This window comes from Chlamydotis macqueenii, chromosome 1 (genome assembly GCF_036417535.1).
Source record: "Chlamydotis macqueenii isolate bChlMac1 chromosome 1, bChlMac1.mat, whole genome shotgun sequence".
In the NCBI taxonomy this organism is placed as follows: Eukaryota; Metazoa; Chordata; class Aves; order Otidiformes; family Otididae; genus Chlamydotis; species Chlamydotis macqueenii.
The window spans coordinates 46987067-47012306 of NC_141556.1; the positions used below are offsets into that span (position 1 = coordinate 46987067).

A 25240-nucleotide genomic window follows, 5' to 3' on the forward strand; every position below is an offset into this window, starting at 1 on the left:
GGCGCGGGGCGGCGCAGGCGCAGGGCGGGCTCGGAGCGGGGCCGGCGGTGGGAGCGGGAGGCCGGGGCCATGAGGCGGCGGGGCGCGGTGCAGCGGAAGGTGCCGTGTCTGTTCGTGACCGAGGTGAAGGAGGAGCCGTCGGCCAAGCGGGAGCGCCAGGTGGCTGGGGGGGCCCGGGGCCGAGCGGCAGCGACGGGCGGAGGGAGGCAGCCGGGGCCGCAGTCCCCGCGCCGGGGCCGCAGGCCGCGGCCGGGCCGCGGGGGAATCGCTGGGCCACGGGGCGGGGGGAACAGGCAGCAGCAGCAGCGACCGTGTCAGAGCCGGGCGGCGCGGCCCGGCTGCGGGGCGAGGGACAGCCGACCGGCGAGAGCTTTCGCGGCAGGTGCCGAGCGAAATGCAGGGGGGAGGTTCCCGTGGGGCTCCCGCTGAAAGGCGGCAAAGAAAGGCCGTTTGGGAGCGGTTTCAGCTCTGTCCTGCTCTTTTCCTGATGAGTGCATCTACCCGCAAAACTCTGATGATCTTTGGAGACTCCTGATCTGGGCTGTGCGTGATGGCTCCGAGTACGATGACTAAAATCTCAAACAGCCCTGTGCCGTACCAGGTACTGAGCAGCAGGATGCCTTTGCCACCTTGCACTCCCCTGCTCTGGGTGTTGCACTAGCACAGTGCTGTTGACTTCCAGCTCCAAACTGATGACTTGGAGCAGCAGTTGGTGATGAATCTCTGTCTTAGAGCATTTTTCCGAACTGTCATGGCTTGAAGAAAGAAGAATGTGTTTCCATAGGATGAGAAGTCTGCAATATAATACTGGACTTAGGGAGGCCAGCGGGAAGGAGCAAGAATCCGTATGAGAACAAGGCAGTAGCGTAGCCGTGATGAGGTTTTAAAGTACCTGTCTTCTTTTCAGCCATTTAAAGTTTTGGCAACTGAAACTATAACTGAAATGGCGTTAGAGGCAGATATATACAATGCGATTCCTACTGAAAAGGTGGATGGAACCTGCTGTTATGTAACTCCATATAAAGGTAATAAGGATGATCCATACACAGATTTCCTGTGCTTGCTAGAAGCCTTGTGTAACTTATTTTTCACTTTTCTTGTATGATTGATTGGATTGGAGGTGCTGTGGCTTTGACTCTGATTAAATATCTTGGCCAGAAAGTAATAGTTACAAAAACCTCCCGTGTTGACAGTAAAGCTGTTACAGATTTTACTCTCTGAAATAGATGATGTATGGTTTAAGAGAACATGCCAATCAAGGCTTTAGCCCCATTTTCAAATTTCCCATTAGTGAGTCTTCCTTGCACACTGGACATGGTATAATAAGGGGTGTCTGATTTCCATGGGAAGGATTAAAAGAAGTGTGGAGGTTGGGAGGAAGTGAGGAGACTGTGCTTCATTGTCTGACTGGGGTTCTTGTATTAACCTGAAATTGTAAGGCAACCTAGTATGACAGGCAAAGCTCTACAAGGAGATTCTTAGATTCCTATACAGGAGTTAATTTAGGAATGTAATGGTGTCTTTGGATAGAAAATGTCGCTAGTGACAACTGGGAATTCCTGTCTTGTGTTTTTGTGTAGTTGATTTTAGTAGGGTGTGGTTACCTCAGTAAACTGCTGGTTTTGTCCCTCTGGAAATTCTAGGGCAACCCTATCTGTGGGCCAGGCTGGATCGAAAACCCAAGAAAGAAGCTGAAAAAAGGTTGAAAGGATTCTTGTATTCATTGGCAGATTGCAAAGGTTAGTGAAGATTTTTGTCCTTATTTTTGGCAATGTGAGTTATCCAATGGGAAAAACGCCTGTAGTCTAACAGAGGAGATGTCAGTGCTTCTGCGCCAGTTCTTTTAATGTCACTCTTAATGGTCATTTGGGAGAGCTTTAAACTAGAATCAGTGGGGCAAGGGCATACCAACAGAATTGGAATAGGTAAGCTCAGAGTTGGCATGGCCTTGCTCAAGGGTGGCTGTGCTAGTGGGAACATTTACACTGCTCTGGGCAGCGTGGAGTGCCTCAGCAGCAGATCTGAAGAGCTTGTACACCGGTGCACACAGTGTGAGAAACAAACAGAATGAGCTGGAAGCGTTGGTCAGCTCCCAGAGCTACACTGTCATTGGTATTAGTGAGACTGGAGTGCTGGGATGGAGCACAAAGGGTTGTAGTGAATGAGGCTACATCTGTTTGGAGACCCGTCACCAGCAATGCTCCTCGGCGTTCTGTTGTAGGGCCAGTCCTGTTGAGTGTGTTTATCAACGATCTGGATGCTGGAGTTGAATGCACCATTAGCAAGTTTGCTGATAATACCAAACTGGGATATGCTTTTGACTCTCCTGAGGGACAAGAGGCCTTGCAGAGGGATAGATTGGAGCATTGAGCTATGATTCATGGGATGAAATTTGACATGTTAAGTGCCAGATTCTGCACCTGGGACAGAGTAGCGCTGAGTGCAGATGTAATTTCTGAAAGGAGTAGCTGGAGAGCAGTCATGCAGAAAGGAGTCTTATGGTGCTGGTTGACAGCAGGCATTGTGCCCTGGCGGCCAAGAGAGCAAACTGCACCTGAAGTACCATGTGCAGTTCTGGGCTCCACAATTTAAGAAGGATGTGAAGGTCCTTAAATTCATCCAGAGGAGGGCAACAAAGCTGGTGAGAGGGCTGGAAGGCATGTCCTCTGAGGAGCGGCTAAGGACTGTGGGATTGCCTGATTTGGAGAAAAGGAGGCTGAGCGGTGACCTCATACTCTCTTACAGCTTCCTGAGGAGGGGATGTGGAGAGGAAGGTGGTGATCTCTTCTCCTTGGTTATCCAGAGATAGGATGTGTGGGAGTGGTTCAAATCTGTCAGAGGAGCTTTAGGCTGATTATGAGGAAGCATTTCTTTACCAAGAAGGCGGTCAGACACTGGAACAGGCTTCCTGGAGAGGTGGTTGATGCCCCAAGCCTGTCAGTGTTTAGGCAGCATTTGGACAATGCCCTTAACAACACGCTTTAACTTTTGGTCCGCTCTGAATTGGTAAGGCAGTTGGACTAGATGATCATTTTAAGTCCCTTCCAACTGAAATAGTCTATTCTATAATACTCTTAGTTAGTTTTGAACTTTTAAACTACTTAAAGGCTACTATGCTTCTTTAAACCCTCATAACTGTAGACTGCTTGAGTGTGCCGGATGTTGATGCTTGTACAAAGTAACTGGTACTGCTGTCTGTAAACCAAGATTTAGATCAATGGTATTTTAATACTTGCATTGAAAGATGATCGAAACGTAAAATTGGCTAACAGTTTGCCAAAACCTGTCACATTTATATGTCTAGAATTTGTTTGGAATGTGGAAGAGGATTTCAAGCCTGTTCCGGATACCTGGATCCCGGCAAAGGACATAGAGTTCTCTAATGGCAATCCTTTGCCTGATGAAAACGGACACATGCCAGGTACCTATGATGCAGCATAGATAAAATGGTGGTGGGGGGGTATCTATTTCTGAAGTGAATTAGAATTAGTTCCAGAGTTAGACGCAGTAGTTAACGTATTCAGAAAACAATTGGAATGTCATTCATTCATTGTCCAGAAAGGCTTTGTTCCTCTGACACATTGAAAATAATTGTAGTTTGCTGTACAGACTTACAGGGCTTCAGCTGAAAGCATAGTTGTCATGTTCTCATTCTTCTGGTACATCTCTGAGATATGACACAGTTTTTCTTGTTATTCTTTCTGTTTGTAGTTAACTGTGGGTTGTTTTTTTTTTTTTTTAATGCATGTAGAGTTCTAGTACACATATGATAACTTCAGGTATTTACTTTGGTAAAATGCAGTGTTTCCTCATAGGTTGGGTGCCTGTGGAGAAAGCTAGTAAACAGTATTGCTGGCATTCATCTGTTGTAAATTACGAGGCTGAAGTAGCGTTGGTATTGAAACCCCACGCTGACCCAGCGCTTCTGGAAATAAGTCTGGTGCCATTATCAGAAATTTTAGAACAAACATTGGAGCTCATTGGGACTAATATTAATGCAAATCCATATGGTAAGTTTGTATAGTCTGTTCTTAAATACTTTTTATTTAGTGGTATTTTTGAGTGAAAACTATGTATTTTCTTTGTATGAGTTTTTAAAAAAAGTCCTAAGGTCTCAATGTAACCTTTCCAGGAAGGAGAGAAAGGGCTAGCTCAAAGAATACTCACCTCAGAAAGCTGAGTTGCCATGAGACAATACCTATTAAACCTCTTTCCACCTGCATATTCTTTAGGAGTTACTATAAAAATGCTTTGCTTTAGTCTTTCAGAAGATATTCTGACTGGAAAAGTTGTTTTAAATATTATTATTATTAGAATATTAAAATTATTTTTGAAGATTGCTTGTTGGTACCTTTTCTTGATATTTTTTTAACTTGCTTTTCTGACACTGTTTGGTCCATTAAAGTAGAAAATTTTATTCAGCCACTTTTTTTTTTTTGAGTCCCTAGAGTTAGTCTAAGTTGCCATTTTTAAATTATGAAATATTATTAATATTTTTTTAAGGAAATGTAATTTGAGCTAGATATCTATTGTGCCTTCTGCCTTTAAAAGCCTTATAACAAAAAAAGAGGTATGAGCACAAGTGTGCTCTAACTTATGAGCTTTGCTGTTAGGACAACTTGCAAGGATGGGTAGAAAAAACAGTAGTACCTGGTCTAAGCATTTTCTCAGAATGTAAAAGAACTGCAACAAAAAATTCTAATAAATAGTTCTGTTTTTAGATGAAGATTTCTGTTGAACAGTCAGTGAGCGTTAACAGCCTGGCTTAATCCATGTTCATAAGAAAATATGCCAGATTTTCAGGAATTAAGATTTGTGCCATTGATCATGATCTGAAGCATGAAGAATTTAGCTAGTTGCTTTATGGTTACTGAGGTGACCACAAGGACTAAGAAGATAACTATAAATCTCTATATCTCATGCTTATTTTTATATAAATAAAAAGTTGCATGAGAAGGAGACAGCTACATTTGATACTTAAAAGTATATTCAACTGTTCTTTTAAAGGCAGGACAATGATGTAGTATCTAATAAAAGTCTGTCTTTATAGAGTGCTTTTAAGATAGCCGTAATGACAAAAGTGAGAAAAATCTTAAGTAAATTATTGCACATAACTGGCAAGAAGATTTTTGTTTCTTTTGACATAGGATTAGGAAGCAAGAAGCAGCCCATACATCTTCTTGTACCACATGGAGCATTTGAAATAAAGAATCCACCTGCTTTGAAACAAAATGACATACTGTCTTGGTTTGAAGGCTGCAGTGAGGGTAAAGTTGAAGGAATTGTGTGGCACTGCCATGATGGGCGTTTAATCAAGGTAAATATAGAGATGGACATGTGGAAAGCACTATAATAACCCATAATATGTGAAGTATGGTGAGGTGTTTCACTTTTCCAAATTCTTTAGTAGTAAATGTTCTCCTAGCAAATCAGGTGACAGTAGAATTAGTCAAGCTAGTGAATCACTACAATGATAACATACTAAACTTTTTCATTATGTGCATTACGCTAATAACTTACAGCAATTGAGAACATAAAACAGTATTTGCTTGCCTCTTTATAGGAATAATTCAACATTTTATAGCTTCATTCTTTTATTAAAAAAATTCATTTCTTGTAATCTTGACTTCTAGAACAAGTATTGTTAATAAGAATGTGATTTTTGATTAATTAGCAAGTTTTTAGTATTTCTCAAGCTGTGGAGGACACCTTGGTTCTGGTTTGCCTTTTATGCTTCGTTGTTACTCGTGTTGTTCAGATAACTGATTAATAAGTACCCTAACACAGAGGATCCTAGAATTAAAGCACAGACCCTGGCACTGTCCAAGTTGGGAACTGCTGGGCTACTGTATCAAAATCTCTGAACTGATCTTATTTCTTTTTCTTTTAGCTCCACCGCCATCATCTTGGTTTACGCTGGCCACTGGCAGAGACATACCTGAATTCTCAGCCTGTTGTAATTTCTTGTAATAGAACTAAATATGACTGTGACTTTGAACCAAAGAGTTTGTTTCACCATTTTTCAAACTTGGATGGTCAAAGATTTGACAGACTCAAAGATATCAAGTTTGATGCTTGAAATGATTTTCCTCTTTTAAGTTAATTGTCACACGCGTTGCATTTCCTTTTGCATTTGTCTACCACAGAACTCTTTACAAATCATCTTCTACCTTAGGCAGCAGCCTAGGTACTGTATGATTTTAAGTTTTTCCTAAATGACTAATTTTATGTAACGAGAGCAGAGATCTAGCTTTCACCATATTTATTTTCAGTTCTGAAAAATCCTGAACTTTTGAACCTGTTTGTGGAAACTGTTAAAATTAAGTGTAAGAGGTATATTGTCTAACACTGGCTGGTCCTAACAGCTAATGAATGCAATCAACTGTAAAAGTTCTATAGGTTGCACTTCTGTAAGTATAATTATTATGACACTTATATGCAGGATTCAGATTTAGGATCTAGCTGTTTCTTAACAGCAAAGGATGTATTTCAGGTGGGACCAGAATTAGTCCTGAAATTTGATTTTTTTTTTTTTTTTTAAGATGGAACAGTTTCTTTTTGGGGAAAACTTTTCACTGTATTATTTAACTGGTAAGCTGCAGCATTATGCTATTACTTGAAAACCTGATGAAGCGATATCCTACAGGTACTTCCACTATTTTAGGACAAAAAGAGTAAATAATAGAAAGTATACTAATTCTACTTTGGAGATCCTTAGTAATTAGATACATGATTTGGCTTAAGAATACCCATTTTCAGACTGCATCTCAATTAGGAAACTTGATCAAGGGCATATTAAGTAAGATGGCATATAAATAATAAAGGTGAGACTGCATGATAGTTTCAGTTGGGTTTATTTTATCTGTGCTATAAAAGTACACATCCCGCTATATAACATACACAAAATAAAAAAAAAATATTTTATCTACAAAAGTACTATTAGTTTGGTGGAAATATTATAACTTTATTTTAATGTATTTGTTCTTGGATTTTCTAAAATTGAGGTAAAAATAACCAGAGATGTAAGAACAGACATCCAGTGCACTGACCCTGAGTCCACAGTTAAGTATTATGCTAGCACGAGACAGCAAGAACAAATTACATACATAGTCTTACCAACCTGGAATTTACCATATTTAGCACATTTTAAGAGTTTCTCAACTTTTAGGATAAGTCCAAGGCTTCAACTTCACCTGACACCTGTGTATTATCCCAATTATTGTTCTGATTTGAAATTTAATATTGCAAAGGAGTTGGAAGAGTAAAAACTCACTTTTATTTTGACTGGTGTGTATAATACTGAGCATAATCTGTTGACTAATCCAATTCTGCACTCTTGGGTATGTGCCAGACTATTGTAACTTTAATAAACTTGTATAATTCCAAGATAAAAACAGACAAATAAATCAGTATTACATAACTGCCTTGGAATTTTTTTTCTGTGTCAGTACTGAGGATACTAAACAGTAACCTAATCAACAGAAACGTTGCCTGAACTATCCACTTGCAGGCCAAATTCTTCAGAAAGCTGCTTTAATCTCTCTTCTAAGATAATATTTTTTTTTACTTCTTCATTGTAGTTATATTTCAGATCCTCAATTTCGTCAAAAAAGGAACGGTCAAAGTTTTCTAGTTCTCTTCTCAGCTTTTTTGTTTCTTCCTATTAAAAGAATGAAGGAGTACTTTATCCAGAACTTAGGAAATACATGACAACAGCTTTTTTTGCCTTTTTCTGAAGAGGCTAAATGATGAGAGAATAAGCGTGTTCTCTAGAAACACAAAAATCTACCTATGAACAGCACAATCACTAGCAACAAAACAGGCTTAGCATAATGTTTGTCATTAAATACTAGTTCAGATGTCAAAACAGCTCTTTCTAGCTAACCATAACTTTGCTCATTATCTTGCCTGGGATGATCCTTGCAACTCACTTTCAATTGCTGTTTTTCCAACTCTGAGGCTTTCAACTGTGTCTGGAGGTCAGCTACTTCTGTCATTAACTTGTCATTCTTTTCCTTCTCTACAATTTCATTATGTCCTGTAAAAATAATTTGTTACGAAATTTAATGTGAAAATCAATGACATGAATAATCTTGTTACAGTAATTCTGTATTTCCTGAAAGCTGAAACAGTTAAAGTTCATAAACCCAACTGGGATCAAGAGCCACCAAAAATTCAAATCATCTAGGCTTTTCTTTAGCTCTTACACAAATTAGGTGGTGGTGTCTAGCTGCAGGGACTGAATGCAATATTCCAATGGCCAGTCTGTTAGCGTGCTTCTGAGAAATATGGCGTGTAAAGTTTCTCTGAATTAAATACAGGAAATTTGGAAATAATGTAGAATAAGGATCTTGTTAATTATATTCATAATTTCAAAAGGGTTGGTTTTATTTTTCCCAGTTATATGGCAATGTGCTGCTCCGTAGTGCTCTGTTTTTCCCATGGGACTGATGCCTGCTAAGTCTTAAATCATTCACAGGGCTGGAAGCAGATGCCCATTCTCTGGCAGCTTGGAACCCAAGGCCAAAGGTACAGGCAAGAGCATTTCAGTGAATGAATGACATAGTACAAGCAGTGGCATGAACTACACCTCTTCTTGGAAAGGGAAAATCTTACAAAGATTACAGCCTGTTGTTCAAGATAATTAGTTATGGAGATTTTTACTAACACTTCTCCATAAAAAGCTTGTATAAGTACTCAAAAATCCAAGACCTTATTCTGTTCCAGTTTACGCTATTCTGGCATTAATATCATTCAAATAATTCTGTAGATTTAGTCTCATTTTGCACATACATATTAAGTAAAAATAGTTTTAGGCCCAAACTACAGCAAGAGCTTTATTTTAGGTATTGAAAATTACTACCGGCTGCAGGACTGTCACTTGTATATGTGTGTATGTGGTGCTTATAATCCTCCACTTGGTGAGCTAGTTCTTCTTTTTCTTTCTCTAATCGATGATTAGTTAATCTGGAATATAAGACAATGTTAGAATAATTTTTAAAAATTATTAAAATATTTTCAAGTATAAAAATACGTAACTAAAAATTGCAATGGCCAGTGCCTGGTCATCCTTATTTCATGTACATTGGCTGAGGTATTTATTTAGTTACTTAAAAGCACATTACCTTAAAAGCTGAAGCTCCCTGATGAGGCTTTGCTCTGTGCTTGCACCTTCAGGAGAGTGTTTGAGAAGCTCAATCTTAAAAGAAAAGTTAAGAAAAGTTTACTCTTAAAAATAATATCTATGGATAAAGCAGTTCAGATGGAGTTCTCTTTGATACAGGATTTAAAAAAGAATTAAAATAACACTAAAGATGTAACCAAGTACTAGGTTATCACAGAGGAAAAAAAACACCCAAGTGCTCATCTTCTGACAGTTTTCCACACAGCTAATTATCTACAACCTTTTTAAAGCTAGTAGAGATCACTGCTATATATTTCATGAAGGGTGAAGAAAAAAGTATTAAAAAGTTAGATTCACAAAAATTTAGACACATAGCTATATTAGCATAATTTATACATATGCTTAAGGAAGTGATATGCCCAAATAATTTGAGTGCTTTAAAAATACTACTGACGTGCTTATTTGCATACCTAGGTGTCCAAGTTCCTTTTTAAACGTAATATGAAAAGCCTGTGACTTTGCAGCAAAAACCCAAATGCGCGTAATGTGGGCTAGAAATGACCTGCAGTCGTAAGTCAGAACAGGTCCCTGACCAGAGAGGGAGTTAGCCTCTAGCAGTGCCTTCCAATAGAAGGTGCAGGAGCAAAAACTCAAGTGTTTTTAATAAGACTAGACACAGTTTTTGAATGCAGTGACAAGTTATGAGCTCTCATAAGGCTACTGTTAGTGACAGGCTTTTGTTCTAGTACTAGCTAGAACGGTAAGGATTTGGGTTTTTTTTCAATCGGTCTCTCTTTCTTTGAAATGTAGTTAACCTTGACCACATCCCTTCATCAGTATTTGAGACACAAAAGAAACTGGAAAGTGTGTTACTCCAGTAATATCACATAATGAAAGAATTTTATCTCTATCTTAATTTTGCTGCTGGTACACACTTCATGTTAATAATGCTGACTTTAGAAAAGGGAAAACAAGCAAAAATTAACAGAATATTTGTTTTATAGGAGTCAATTCCAAGTTCTATTTATAGAATGCATTTACTTGCTTACATAATATATATGACTTCCGATACTGAAAGCTGTGTATTCGACACCTTACACTGAGAATGGCCAGTACAAGATGTCTGGGGAAGAAAACCAGGCACATACTAATAAATGAGAAGATGGAAGCTAATCTAGGTGGAAAGTCCTAGGGCTACATCTCTGGAGTACTTAAAGGCCAAAATCTGACATATCTTTTCAAAGGTACCTGAGTTTAAAATTCATCAACTCTTCCATGTGCGAAATAATATTTGTAAGACTTATAGGGACTGCGTGTTAAGAGGCCATATTGGAAATAGGCATGAAGATTCCCTTTAGGATGGCAAAGTCAATCCCCCCCCAAAAAAAGACCTGGAAGGAAGAGGGAAGTCTCTGCAGCAAATTCACTCTGCGAAACAAGCCAGAAAGATTTAAAAACCATTTGAAGCACCTGTACGTACAGCCTTTCATGAGATCAATGAAACTATAATTAAAAAAATCCCCACAGACAAATACAGTAGAAAAAAAAAATTTCCCCGAAGACTGCAAGTCAAGAATATATTTTGATAATATGTAGTAAACCTCATTAATTGGCTAAAATATCTAAATGGACAATTATGGCAACTAGGACTGAAAACACCTATAAAAGCATGGATTAGAGAAAAAAAATGTGCTCTGTCAATACAGACATTAGAAAGAAATTAATATTACGCACTCTATTCTTAGACTCATCTGGCTAAATTTTACTCACTTGTTCTTTTAGATCTCGTATGTTTTTATCAGCATTCTGTTCACGCTCTGTTGCTTCCTGAAGCAGCCGTTTAAGGTCAGTAATGCTTTGGGTTTTTTTAGCAATATCCATTTCCATTTCCTTTATCTTAGTTTCTTGCATCCTGGTAGTATTTTTATTTAGAAAAAGATAAGAACGAAAGTTAATACTTTCCAGAAATAAAGTTTAAAATTTAGGAGATCAAATGCCATAAAATACACCCTAAAATATGTCTGGGGCATTGGCCTTGAAATAATCACTGGTCTTATTTAGAAGTGAGCTGGAAGAAGCATAATGAAAAATATATTTTTAATCTTAGAATAAAGGCTTTTCCAAATGTTACACCTTTGTGAATCTTACTTTGAGTCTACACTTTATTAAAGGGGGACTGGAATCTTTCCATGGTATTGCAAATAAACCCCAAACTACCTCCTTCTAAAAACATGCACGTCTCTTATTGATACAGTGTGCACACTGGTCAGGTCTTACTTCAGTGTCATACCTTTGACAGTATTTTTCTTATGATTTAATAATTTATGGAAAATAAACTAGTATACTGAGAAGAGGGCTAATACAGATACAGAAGGTGAAAACTCCAAGGGCAAAAATGTTCTGCAAGAAATTATGTTTGCCCTGCAGGACCAGCAGTCTGAGAAGGATTCCGTTTTGCTTTGAGCCATACAAGGCTACAAAAAGGTTTTTGTAGAATCATTGAAATGTTGGTTGGAAGGTGCCTCTGGAGATCATGTAGTCCAATCTCACATCTGAGCTGAGTTTCAGATAGCACTACAATCTCCAACATCTCGCTACCTGCCAAAGAGCCTTCCACAGGATCACATGGACAACACTTTTGTCTGCCCTATCAAATACTTTCTGTTACCACATACATGCTTCGGAAGATACGCTGGTGAGGTGGATTGCATGTTAAAGTGCCCCAATGAGCTCCTCTAGGTTAGCAATCTCTTAATGTTATTCAGTTCCTTTAAAATCACATTAAAGTAAATGTAAATAAAAGGTTTTATTTATACCAGCTGAAATAGGCAAGCATCATTAGGCACAACCATGTATTTTCATAGAATCATAGAATCATAGAATGGTTAGGGTTGGAAGGGACCTCCAAAGGTCATCTAGTCCAACCCCCCTGCAAGGAGCAGGGACATCCCTGACTAGATCAGGTTGCTTAGAGCCTCATCCAGCCTGGCCTTGAACGTTTCCAGGGATAGGGCCTCCACCACCTTTCTGGGCAACCTGTTCCCGTGTTCTATAACTCGCATCGTAAAAAATTTTTTCCTAATTTCTAATCTAAATCTACCCCCCTCTATTTTAAAACCATTACCTCTCGTCTTATTGCAACAGGCCCTACTAAACAGCCTTTCCCCATCTTTCTTGTAGGCCCCCTTGAGGTACTGGAAGACCGCTATCAGGTCTCCCCGGAGCCTCCTCTTCTCCAGGCTGAACAGCCCCAACTCTCTCAGCCTGTCCTCACAAGAGAGGTGCTCCAGCCCTCTGATCATCTTCGTAGCCCTCCTCTGGACCTTCTCCAACTGGTCCATGTCCTTCTTGTGTTGGGGGCTCCAGAATGGGACACAGTACTCCAGGTGGGGTCTCACCAGGGCAGAGTAGAGGGGGAGAATCACCTCCCTCGACCTGCTGGCCACGCTCCTCTTGATGCAGCCCAGGATGCGGTTGGCCTTCTGGGCCGCAAGGGTGCATTGCCTGCTCATGTTAAGCTTCTCATCCACCAGCACTCCCAAGTCCTTCTCCTCAGGGCTGCTCTCAATCCATTCCCCACCCAGCCTGTATTTGTGCCTGGGATTGCCATGACCCAGGGGCAGGACCTTGCACTTGGCCTGGTTGAACTTCATGAGGTTGGCACGGGCCCACCTCTCCAGCCTGTCAAGATCCCTCTGGATGGCATCCCTCCCTTCCAGCGTGTCGACGGCACCACACAACTTGGTGTCGTCGGCGAACTTGCTGAGGGTGCACTCTATCCCACTGTCCATGTCGCCGACAAAGATGTTGAACAGGGCCGGGCCCAGCACGGACCCCTGAGGGACGCCACTCGTGACCGGTCTCCACATGGACTTTGAGCCGTTGACCACCATTCTCTGAGTGCAGCCATCCAGCCAACTCCTTATCCACCAAGTGGTCCGTCCATCAAACCCATGTCTCTCTAGTTTAGAGAGAAGGATGTCATGTGGGACAGTGTCAAAAGCTTTGCACAAGTCCAGGTAGATGATGTCAGTTGCTCGTCCCTTGTCCACCGATGCCGTCACCCCATCATAGAAGGCCACCAAATTGGTCAGGCACGATCTGCCCTTGGTGAAGCCATGTTGGCTGTCACCAACCACCGCCTTGCTCTCCATGTGCCTTAGCATGGTTTCCAGGAGAATCTGCTCCATGACCTTGCCAGGCACAGAGGTGAGGCTGACCGGCCTTTAGTTACCTGGGTCTTCCTTGTTCCCCTTTTTAAGAATTGGGGTTATGTTCCCTCTCTTCCAGTCATTGGGGACCTCACCAGACCGCCACGACTTCTCAAATACGATAGCCAGTGGCTTGGCAACTTCATCCGCCAGTTCCCTCAGGACCCGCGGATGGATCTCATCAGGCCCCATGGACTTGTGCACCTTTAGGTTCCTCAGATGACCCCGAACCTGCTCTTCGAGTACAATGGGCGGTTCTTCATTCTCGCAGTCCCTGCTTGCACCTTCTACAGCTTGGGATTTTGTCTATCTATCCACAAGTACCTACCTGTATCAACTAAACAGAACTAAGTAGAAATGTTTTTCAAAGAGGTGAAGGAACTAGAAGAAAGACTGTATCCAAACTACTGAGCTAATATGCTGGCTGTTAAGGGCCTGCCATCATCACTGCATATTCCTGTCCTCCTCCTGTGGCTGGTAGCCAGTTTTGCCTGCCTTCCTTACACTACATGTGGCTACCACCAGACCTTGCCTAGAGACATTTTACCTCACCACAGAGTTAGGCGAAAGGTTAAAAAAAATGAATGGCTTTCTGAAGTCTCTATGAAGTGAAATGGCTCAGCAATATGTCAGAGAAGCACTAGAACTCCCCCAAGGGATCCTGCGGCAGTGTAAGACTGGGAAGTGAGTAAAATCTTGGACATCAGCAGATAAATTGTTCAACAGTGGTCTGACCTAAGATGAAATCAGAAAAGTCTCTCTCCCATCCAGCTGATTTTCTGCCCTAATAAGGTTGCTGTCAGAGGTTCTGTTTTTGGAGGTACCTTCCACCTCTGTTTACAACTATTAAAGAGTACTTTTGCAACATGTCATCTTATTGAATCCTGAGGTCATCCAGGAGTCCAGGACTAAGTATTTCCTCCTCAAAATTTACTATCTTTCATTCTTACACAGGATACAGGCTGTTTACTTCTCTTAATAGCATAAGCATTGTTTCATTTTCTTGTCCTTTTCTGAGATATGGCAGTACAAGAGATGATACCCAATTATAAACTCTTGCCTCAAGGAGGGTAAAATTCTCCTTCCTCATCCGCTTTGATGAATCACAGGCATGTTTCATGTGAATGTACCTTATATCAAACTTCATACTCTGTATCAATCTGTTCATTATTAAACATGCTATTGTGACATATAACTAGCATCTTTGTGCGTAGTTCATGATTGAAAGCATGTGAAACAAATGCTTTTTGGACTGGCAGTGGTTTTGGGGTGACTGTTTGCCAAAAATAATTTCTGTAAGCAAGCCACAAAACACAGAACTAAACAGCTTGCTTCTAGCAAAGAAATGAATGCAATTGAAGTTGTTCAGACTGTAGAGGCAAGATCTCCAGCCTGTATAAGTAGGTTGTCATAGAAAAAGCATCTGTACAGATAAAATTAAAATTGTATGTATCTTGCAAAGCAGAAATCAGTGTCATAAAACTGTTTTCTTTAGTTTGTTCCACATTGAGTGATGCAAGTGATACCTGAATTTTAAAACAACTGACAGGTAACTTTCAGATAACTTACTGGTAAAGAGTTGTAGACATTACTCTTATTACCAAATCAAAAATAATTTTTGATGTTGATTTGATTTCAAAGTCTAAGTTTTATATAAAAATCTAGGAACTGGTGATTCCCACACTTCATTTTTTATATTGGAAAAGATAATCCAGTGCCAGTCTCTTGAGTTTTTCTCCCTTCTTCTACATATAACAGAATCAACTAGCTGACTGCAATTAGCTTTCAGAGCCTTCAGAACATGCACAAAGGATCTTTAGCTATGCATACATGTCCCAAGGAGTACAGAAATCCCAGTGGCTTTTCTAACACAACCTCTGCACATCCACATGGTTAAATGTAGATTCAGATGCAGCCAAGCTGGAAAATGCAGGTTGCTGGCTTCCAGTTTTTGTTTCAGATTGTCATCCCTGTGGCAAGGTATATCTATGTAATACATTTAAGCAGCAAGGAACACAAAATCCTTCCTTTACCAGAACTCTCCAGACGTCTACAGCTGATTTGAAGAAGGGAGGTAAGTAATTAGCTTCTGTATAGAAGCAGCGAACAAGGCCAATACTTTAGGACACTACATCTTTGCTGGATTCATATCAGAGACCTGTATACTGTTTCTACATACTAATACAGAATCAGAAAATAAAATATGGGTAATATAAAACTATCTTCAAAAAAGGAAAGAAAAATTATGAAAATGAAAGTCTAATTTGTTTGCTAATATTTAAAGATAAGTTAACACTTGTGTTTATTGTCCTTACTTCATTCTCCACTCTTACCTTGTTGCAACAACGGACTTCCAGCTTTTGCTGTCAGCTCCCTCAAACTGGCTCTCCGCCAAATTTAGCCTCTTAATGGTTTCCTCCAGCTGTACAGTTAACTTCTCATTTAATATCTCCAAGTTATTCTTCGCTATTCGTAACTTCTCTCCACTGTCAGCTTCCTATTGTTCAATAAAAACAAAGGCTTATGGAATATTTAACCTCACATAAGCACAGGATTATCTAAAGTGATGGTGAGATAGGGTGAGTGCTCATTTAGACGAAAACAGTGCATCCAACACCACTAGCACTACAACCTGCAAATTCTGTCTTGGGCTGCTCCTTGGATGTCTCCTCTCCACATATAATTAAAAATTCTGTCATAGCAATATCAGTGCTTAGAAAAGTGTCCATTCCATATCAATCATTAAAAAAAAAAAGATACCATAACCAGTAACTAATGGACTTAAAGGGATGCACTACAACAATCATACCTTTTTCAGTTCTTTACGCAGCCTCTCGTTTTCAGTAATGACTTTTTCCATCCCTTTGGTTTTAGATTCATAATGCGTACTCAGCTGGCCCTCCAGACGAAGTTTCATTTTTTCTATTTCAGACTAAATGTCAGTTTGTTAAAACACATATATACATTGCTTAGTAGAAAAATTCAGATTTCCATTTTTAAAGCACAGCACAGTTACAGCTACCTAGCACAGTGAACATAATATTTCATCACATATTTAAATATATTCTTAAGGTACAGAGTACCTTGACACAAATCATGCAGTATGGTGTGCCAAAATGAAGTTTTCCTTTTCTGTTCTATATGTTTCAAATTTGGTATTTTTAAAACATTTTTGTGCCACCAATGTCAAAAACAGGCTTTCGGCTCCATTTTCCTACTAACTTGCATATAAACTGCTATCTAAATATAGCTACTGGAGATAAATCAGTACCTTTAGCCTCTCATTTTCCTGTTTGAGACCAAGTAATTTCTCATTAGAAACTACAGCTGGAGCTTTTTTCAGATCTTCATTTTCTCTTTGGACTCTCTCTACAACCTTTTTCATCAAACCAATTGTTTTTTCCAATTCTGGGACTGTCTTTCCACTTCTACCAGCCTACACAGAGGGAAGAAAAAAAAAGTAAAAGGAAGTAAACGGTTCAGCTTAACATTCTGACATACTCCAAATCTTACGTTATTGCTTATTTTCTCATTGCAATTTATATTTATAAAAAAGATATTATATTTTGGTGTGACTTGAATCCTAAAGTTTCTTGCATACTTAGCTCCCCAAAATGTCTAGTGATATAGTCCCCCTCAAAGTCAACGTATCAGCTCCTTCATTTTCTGTGTTACCCAAGAAAGCTGCAGTGAGTCTCAAAATCTGCTGTACTTTATGAACTAAACTGAAACATTAGGAAAATAAATCAAACTACTACTTTATTATTTTTTTTTTTTTTTAGTTATTCTTGTAAAGCAATTCCCTGATCCAACAGGCCATGCAATTACTTGAATGCTAACACTGTCTGAGGTGGGGAAAAAAAAAAAAAAAAAAAAAAAAAAAAAAAGAATGGCTGGGAGCTTGAGGGAGGCAAAGAGGGCCCTGTTTTAGCAACCATACTTCTGCTGGATTAAAGTGACAGAAGAACTACATCTTAAAGCATGAATAAATCTTCTCCCTTCCCCAAGGCATTTATTCTCATTGCAGAGTGATACATTAATAAATAAATATAGGGGAATGTTCTGGTTTTGTTAGTGGGGGGGGGGCTAAGGTGGTAGCTTCTGTAGGAAACTGCTAGAAGTTGCTCCCCTTTGTTCAGTGGACTTGTCCGGGCCTAGGGCGGACCTGCTGCTGGCCAAGGCCGAGCCGACTGGTAGCAGAATGTCCTGTGATAACGCCTCTGCGATAACGTATTTAAGAAAGGGAAAACAGAAAAAGAGGAGAGATGTGAAGCAGCTGAGCGGGGGCAGAGAGGGGGACGAGTGAGCCTTGTGGGCCTTGCAGGCCTCACCCTCTGGCCTCTCGCCAGGCAGCCAACTGGGCCCAACTCGGCCCGGCCTATTTGCAAGAAGTGGAAAGGAGATGAGAAGTGAATAAGATGTAAAAAGGATCCTGAGAGGCGTCTGCCAGCCTGTTGTGAGGAACGGCTGCAGACGCCGAGGTCAGTGAAGAAGGAGGGGGAGGAGTAACGCGGCTCCTGGCCAAGATTCCCCTGCAGCCTGTGGTGATGACCATGGTGGAGCAGGTTGTCCCCCTGCAGCCCATGGAGGCCCACGGAGGGGCAGAGATCCACCTGCGGCCCGTGGAGGACCCCACGCTGGAGCAGGTGGAGGCCTGAAGGAGGCTGTGGCCTGTGGAGGGCCTGCTGGGGCAGCTGTTCTGGAGAGACTGCACCCCATGGAAGAGATGACCCATGCCGGAGCTGTTTCACGAAGGACTGTGGCCCGTGGGAGGGACCCCACGCTGGAGCAGAGGAGGAATGCGAGGAGTTCTTCCCCCGACAATGACACAGCGGCATTTAACAACGCGTGATGAACTGACCACGACCCCCATTCCCTTCCCCCCCCACACCCCCACCCCCGTGCCGCTCAGGAGGGGAGGTAGTAGAGATAATGTTAAGCCCGGGAAGAGGGAGGGATGGGGGGAGGTTATCTTGTTCCCTGTCTCATTCTCCTGCTAATTTTAGAAATAAATGAGTGTTTTTCCCCAAGTCGAGTCTGTTTTGCCCGTAACGGTAACTTTAAGGATTTCTCCCCATCCTTATCTCAAACCTTGAGCCATTTTTCTTATATCATCTCTCCCTATTCTTTCGGAGGGTGGGGGGAGCAAGAGAGAGACTGCGTAGTCTGGTCCCGATCGGGGCTGAACTACGACAGGGAAAAAGCTTGTAATTTCTCCATTTTGCTTCTTTCACTACGTTAATTTATGAGGTAGAAAAGCTGTAAAAGGGTGTTCAAGTGCATTTATGTTTCTCATCATCTTTGTAGCGACTATTTTCCTCAGCAATAATAATTCAAAGATGCTGCTGTTTCTAGTTCTGGGCCCATGAAGTACCTCCTTTTCTTTCTACAGAGGTAAGGAGCACAGTACAGTGGAAAATGGGGAAGATTTCACTCCCTGGAGCCCCTTACATAAACCTATATAGTGACCAAGTTTTTGAAGTAAAAATTACTTATTCTTTCTTCTCTAAAATAATTGGAGGGATTAAGAGCTTTGTGATGGTACATGCTGGAGTTAAAGAAAAACCTCTGTCAGATCCTGGTGCCTGAAAAAGGAGGAAGATTCAGAATTTGCTACCTCCTCAGAACCTTTGAATGAAACAGTTTTATAAACTAAATTTCCTTATTCAAAAACTACCACTGCATAAGAGATAGCCAGATGCACAAGCAGTCCATGCAAGGTACAGGTAAAAGAATGGGAAATACACAATTTTTTCCAGGTACCCAGAAGTAGAACTCATTCTGCTTGTAAGCTGAAAAAGCTAGGAAGGCACTTAAGAGCTTTTATTAAGTCAGCTTCCTTTAAAAGGTCACACAAATAATTTGACAATTTAGTGGCAAGAGAGATACAGAGCATTGCTGAAGCCTTTTTTTTCCTGTAACTTCTGAAATACTGCTCTATTAAAGTAGCTGACAGTAGCTCGAGTAAAATTTAACTGTATCATCATGCATAGTACAACAAACAAAAAACTTCACTTACGGTTTCAAACATCTGCATCAAATAAAAATCCTATCTTTTAAATCATAAAGGTGTAACTATATTATGCATTTATGTAGACATGAATATCATTTTCATTATTAGGGCTGTAACTCCTATTTTTTTTACAAATACGTTTCCGAAGATAACTTTACTGCAAATGACAAAATAATGCCATGATAGTGCAAATATTTAATACTGTAGCTCTAGTCGTTCTGATGGTCCTATTAACTGAATTTCATTAATTTATTATAGCACTTTGGCAATAAAATAAAAAAGTACGAACAATTTCTGTTTGCTTTCGGTTGATTCCAAATAATTTAGCTTTCATAAAACATTGCTTTTTTTTTTGTTTGTTTTCCAGTTTCATTTAATTATGATGAAAAATGCTGTTACAATACTCACCCCTCTAATGCTGCCCAGCTTTCGTTCAATGTCTGCTTTCTCTTTTTTGAGAAGTTCACACATTTCTTTTAAGTCACCTACTTGGTCCTAAAAAACCAAAGTAATAAGCAACTTATTTAAATTTCAAATTGAGGTGAACAGAAACAAAATTACAGTTGGTTTACTCTGAAAAATGTAAAGAGAAAGCAATTTCCCATCACAATGACATTTTTCATCATTTCTACCAGCCATTCAATCTTCTCACCTTCCATAAAATCATGAAAAACCTACAGTATGTACAGAAAAGATATCCATTTCTTTTTAAGCAATTCCCTAACCTGTGTCAGGGTAAAGGGGACTAAAGTTAAAAATATGTTACCTTTAGTCTTGGCAAATCTTTATTGGCCTGCTCTAGCTGGAATCTTAGCTCAACATTTTCAGATGACAATTTTAAGTTTTCCTTCAAAACCTCTTGTTCTCTTCGATATTGATCATCTGATCCTATTCCTGATGTCTTGAGGAAATGGAGGGAAAAAAATATTATTAAGTGGTAACGCACTAATCATTGTATCAGTTCTAGCTGATAAAGAGCAACAGAGAATTAGTATTTTTCACAGAAATAAAACAGATGACAGTTGTTTTACCAGTTTTGATCTAATCTGCTCTGACTTTAACCCCTTCTCTTACATTTTCTAAACTTGCTTAATCTTTAAGGGAAGTTTACAAATCAGGATAAACCAGTAAAAATTTTGTAAAACAAAAACTAACTCTCAAACTATTGTGTAGAAATAAATCTCAACGTCTAAAAGACAAAAAATCTGCTGAGTGTATTAAGCTGTGACACTACCTGGGAACAGCATCTCATTTTAAAGACCTATTCTGATATGTTTATTAAATAGTACATATGGCATAAGGAATTTCACTTAAGTCAAACAGATCACAGAGCACATCAGGAAGAGTAGCATATAACTCTTATAATATAAGCATATAACTCTTAGTCTGTGAGTTCCTACAATCTTAAGTCTTTATCCATGGAGGCTAGTAAATTCTATTACACAAAGACTGCTTTGCATGCCTTATATTGCCAATTCATAAGTATATAGTAAATTATTATGCCTGACTAGTAACGAGTAAAACGTTTCGATGATAGAATAATCAGCAGTTTTTACTTATGTAATTATGGAATCAACCGTATGATCCATTAATTTATTCCTATCATTTTTAGTGACTAAATATTTGCTTCAAGAAAACATATTTTTTTTCTTAGTGTAAATAATAACACATCATAAATCTCTTAAAGAAAGAACATCATCAACTCGCTGCATGTATCATTGGGATTATGTGTAAACTTTCTGGACCAAAACTTCAGAATTGACGGTAGCTTACTTGTGAGCTGACATGCATGCCTATCATGAAAGCATAGGGTTTGCTTTATGGACCACTTGGTGACTACTTTAATACCCCTGCAAACCATGCATGGGAAACCACTGCATTACCAAGATCAAACTATTCTATTTCTACACCATTTAACAGAAGAAATGCTAGAGGACTGCTACAGTATCAAACCTCGGGCATTTCACAAAATTCTGGGGTTGTTTCAACCCTCTCTGTACCACTTTGGTAATTTTCACGTTTATCCTCTGTAGTGTGTTGATTCATTTCATTATTCACATTTATTATTTCTGCTTCACAGTCATTAGCTTGATCAGAAGGTTCCCCTGAATCAGACTGATTGCAGCTCATTCTGTCAGTATCAGGCTCTTCCATACTTTCTTCTTCATCAACATTTGATTGCTTGAGTATTTCTTGCTTCCTCTCCTCTTCTTCAAATCCCTCATTAAGTTTTCCATTTTCAGATTGGGTTATATTTCCTTCTTTTTCACTGCACTTCTCTTCATCAGCTTCAGCTATATTTTTGTTTTTCAGTCCTTCCCTAGAAATATCTGTGTCCTGGCATTTCTCACTATCTTCAGGATGCTGTTCAACAGACACTTCTGTGCTTGCCTCCACAGTAGCCCCGTGGCCTTCATTACTCAGGATGCATGCTTGCATGCCTGCTTCCTCATCTATTTCATTGCCATCAGTAATGCTATGATTAGTCTGATGCTTGAATTTGTCCCTATTTGAAACAGATTTCTTTTGAAGGGAATTCAAATACTTTTGTTTACTGATAGGGATGGACTCGGTCAGTTCAGTTTGGTCACATGTACTCTGATACAAGTTGAAGATAGAATGAAGCATGAAAGAAAAGCAGAAGACAGTAAAACAAAACAGGAAATAAAGAAACCTAGAATGTACTGTGAAATCTATTTCTTGAAATATTAAGAAAACCTAATAATGCAATATTTGCAATATAATGAACATTGTAAAATCATGACACAACAAAAACACCTGATGTAACTGAAATGCAGCTCAGTATTTCCCCAAACTCTGTGTATCCCAAATTTTCAAACAATATAGAGTATAAAAGTAGTCTCTCAGTTGCAGACTCACATGTTTAAAAATATATATCCTGTATTTCTCTACATATGTGTGATGGTTTAGCCCAAATCACCACACAGTTTCTCGCTCACTCTCCCCCTCCCCAGGGGGATGGGGGAGAGAATTAGGAAGGAAGGAGAACTCGTGGGTTGAGATGAAGACAATTTACTAAAATAAAAGGGAAAACTACAATAATAACTGAATATAAGTATATTAAAAATATACAAAGTGAACAATATGTGTTTTCTCACCACCCGATGTCCCAATGACCGATACAGCCCGTCCCGAGCAGCGATCACGGAAACAAAACCGAGCAGCAGGCAAAGGAGCAAAAGGGAGCCAGCAAGGTAGGGGGAACGATGCCAGCAAAAACAAGCAGGAAGGATGGATGCCAGGAAGGCAGATACCCACCCTCGCCTGCCCCCACTTATATACTGAGCATGACGTTTATGGCATGGAATACTCTCTTTGGCCAGTTTGGATCAATTATGCTGTCTGTCTTTCTCCCAGCTTCCTGCATCTGCAAATTAGCGAGACTTGGAAAGCAGGACAGTGTCCTTGGTCTCATTCACAACAACTGGTATCATCAGGGTGTTTATGAACATTCTTCACACACAAAATCCAAAACATACCAGCTACTGAGAGGAAAAATTAACTCCATCCCTGCCAAAACCAGGACAATATGCTAGGATGTTGACTATTTCAGCTTCCATCTGTAGAACACAGAAACTGTGAGTTTGAGGTTTTGGGGATTTTGGGGAGTTTGTTTTATTGTGTTCTTAAGAAACATTAAAAGCTGAGTATTTCACATCCTGTTCTGGAGTACTATAATTAGAAATAAAACCAGCTAAATGACACAGAATACCAAATGGATTACGAATATTTTTGTTAAGTGGGTACGATTCCTCTGGTAATATGGTTACATTATTAACCTACCGAGGGTCTAGAATACATCTCTCTCGAACACTGTCTCTGCAACGCATGAAGTTTTTCCTGGAGGTATTGATTTTTGAAATGTAGTTCTTCTACAACAGAATCTCGTGGGATTGCTTGCTGTGTTCTACATAAAAAAACGAATCAAGTCAAAACTAACAAATGACAATTAATGCAGAAAAACATCCCTTAAGGTAAAAAAATCCATGAACTTCTGGATTACTAGACTGAATTTTCTAGTATTACTGGGCTAGTTACTCTAAATCAATGTTAGCCATATACACTATTTCAACTAATCCTTGTGAATAGAAAGTACTTACTTCAGGAAAAGGAATCTATGCTTTTGAGATATGTTCAGCTTCTATTACTCAGGTACGCTATCCACTGTAATGGTGGATACACTGATTAAGAATCCACTCCCTAACTGCAACTTCACCGTTCAAGTAACTTTCACCAACTCTAAATTGCAATTATAATTTTACACAATAGGAGCCAGATGTTTTTCATATTATTTAGCTTTTTAGATAATGAACCAATGCTGCATATTCTCTGAACATGCGCAATTGCTCCCAAGTAGCTTTAAGTTTGCTCACCACAGACTCAAAAAAGGATTTTTGAAACCCCCATGTGTTCTTTTTTCCTTATTGAATCAGTTGGTCTAACAAAGACTATCTATCTCTTTCTACAGATTTTTTTGTCATTTAGATTTTTTAGTTTTTACAGATTCTTTTAAAATGCTTCTCACCTCATGTGAGCAACTTCATTTTCTAAATCTAGATTACGTTTTCTTAGTTCTTCCAGTTCTTTTTCAGTCTCTGAGGCTCTTACTCCGACAACACGGTCAACAGTTACACCAGTAGTTCTCATTTTTTTCTGTAGAGTAATTTTCTCTTTTTCAGTCCTGTAAAATCCAATAAATTTAAATTCAAAACTATATTTGTTAACTTGCTTTCTTTAGCAGAAATATTTCCTATCTTAAAGAATCCACATTTGCAATGTATTTGCTCACTGAACCACACTTCCTTTTCTGTTTAATAAGGTTACTTTCGGGAGAGTAAAGTTTCATTAAAAACAAAACAAAACAAAACAAAAACCAAAAACCAAACCAGGAAAAAGCAATGAACATTAAGTCAGTACCATGCATGTCATAAACCACTTTCTGGTCTTGACTGTGTTATATGTGAAATTCATCCAAGACTTGCTAAGAATAAATGCTAAGAATAAATGTTTCAAACAATCTAACAGCAGCTACAATTACCACCACTGCTTCCTTTTTCTTCTGCATCTTTTATCAGTAAAACCCTGCCATTACTTACAGAAGTAAACATAACATTTGCAGAGGGTTTGTGCATATGTTTTTTTTTTTTTAAAGGCTTCCATCTCATAATCCTAGAACCATCCATGCTGCAGTAGCACTACACAGAACAGTACTGTACTATCCAATTCTAGCAATCTGATTAAATAACACAGCAGTGAGAAACAGCCTGTCTTCATAAACTGCTATTTGTTTGACAGCAATAACAGAATGCTGTATACAAGAAGCATAATAAAGGACTTAAATTAGTTTTATTCAGACACAGTTTCTTCTAATAAAGGTTGTTGACTTCTACAAGGGAAAGGATACTAGAGGATTAACCTGCTGCTTGAAAATTAACTAATCCTTTTAATGTCAATAGCAATGTCAAATTCTAGACATCAATCTTATAAACATAATGAACTGTTATAATTATTATGTGGCAAACATATTTGAATTTCCCTTATGTTATCATTTTGTAGCTGAATCTATTAAAACCAACTTACTTGGTATAAATTTCCTTCAATGTATTCAACTGTTTGGCTAAAGCATCTGCTTCTTTTTCCTTTTCCCTTAGTTTGTTCCGCAATCCTTCCATCCTGAGTTGCCATTTTTTACCTTCTTCCCACCTAATTATTTCCTCCTTGGAGGTCTGTGAAGTACATAAACAAATTATATACTTGTTTTTGAATTTTTTTTCTTAAAGCAAGGGGAACACTTTGGCAAACCAAGAATGATACATTCTTCATTTATCAATTTAAAACATGAAGCCATAGCAGGCAGATATTATTTACCTT

At 39.3% G+C, this 25240-nt stretch overlaps 2 protein-coding genes across 4 annotated transcripts in view; one reads left to right on the forward strand and one right to left on the reverse strand.

Moving 5' to 3' along the window:
* Positions 1-35: 35 nt before the first annotated feature.
* On the forward strand, positions 36-7416 carry RLIG1 (RNA 5'-phosphate and 3'-OH ligase 1). Of its 3 annotated transcripts, none has more exons than XM_086750010.1 (7): positions 36-159; positions 908-1025; positions 1644-1739; positions 3305-3421; positions 3816-4010; positions 5148-5317; positions 5891-7416. In XM_086750010.1, the coding sequence occupies exons 1-7, from the start codon at positions 70-72 to the stop codon at positions 6077-6079; spliced, it is 975 nt and encodes a 324-aa protein (XP_086606136.1). In that variant the 5' UTR covers positions 36-69; the 3' UTR covers positions 6080-7416. The 3 variants fall into 3 exon arrangements, with proteins under 3 accessions (XP_086606136.1, XP_086606143.1, XP_086606152.1); XM_086750017.1 differs by having other exon boundaries at positions 49-123; XM_086750026.1 differs by lacking the exon at positions 36-159 and adding an exon at positions 488-601.
* Positions 6836-25240, reverse strand: part of CEP290 (centrosomal protein 290) — a 62454-nt gene continuing 44049 nt past the window's right edge. Inside the window, exons 42-55 of the mRNA XM_086749996.1 lie at positions 24950-25095; positions 23895-24050; positions 23153-23276; positions 21302-21946; positions 20115-20249; positions 19757-19843; positions 16607-16771; positions 16145-16267; positions 15669-15832; positions 10895-11036; positions 9126-9199; positions 8864-8967; positions 7932-8038; positions 6836-7660 (exon numbers count right to left, since the gene is read on the reverse strand). Coding sequence (XP_086606122.1) covers positions 7472-7660; positions 7932-8038; positions 8864-8967; positions 9126-9199; positions 10895-11036; positions 15669-15832; positions 16145-16267; positions 16607-16771; positions 19757-19843; positions 20115-20249; positions 21302-21946; positions 23153-23276; positions 23895-24050; positions 24950-25095 — 2361 coding nt within the window. The 3' untranslated portion in view covers positions 6836-7471. The remainder of the gene's footprint in view (positions 7661-7931; positions 8039-8863; positions 8968-9125; positions 9200-10894; positions 11037-15668; positions 15833-16144; positions 16268-16606; positions 16772-19756; positions 19844-20114; positions 20250-21301; positions 21947-23152; positions 23277-23894; positions 24051-24949; positions 25096-25240) is intronic.

Bases quoted from the DNA above. Each gene is read 5' to 3' on its own strand.
- RLIG1 (XM_086750010.1), top strand. From the start codon at position 70: ATGAGGCGGCGGGGCGCGGTGCAGCGGAAGGTGCCGTGTCTGTTCGTG. The intron at 1,026-1,643 runs GTAATAAGGATG...TGGAAATTCTAG, and splicing joins TTATGTAACTCCATATAAAG to GGCAACCCTATCTGTGGGCC. The intron at 5,318-5,890 runs GTAAATATAGAG...TTTTTCTTTTAG, and splicing joins ATGATGGGCGTTTAATCAAG to CTCCACCGCCATCATCTTGG.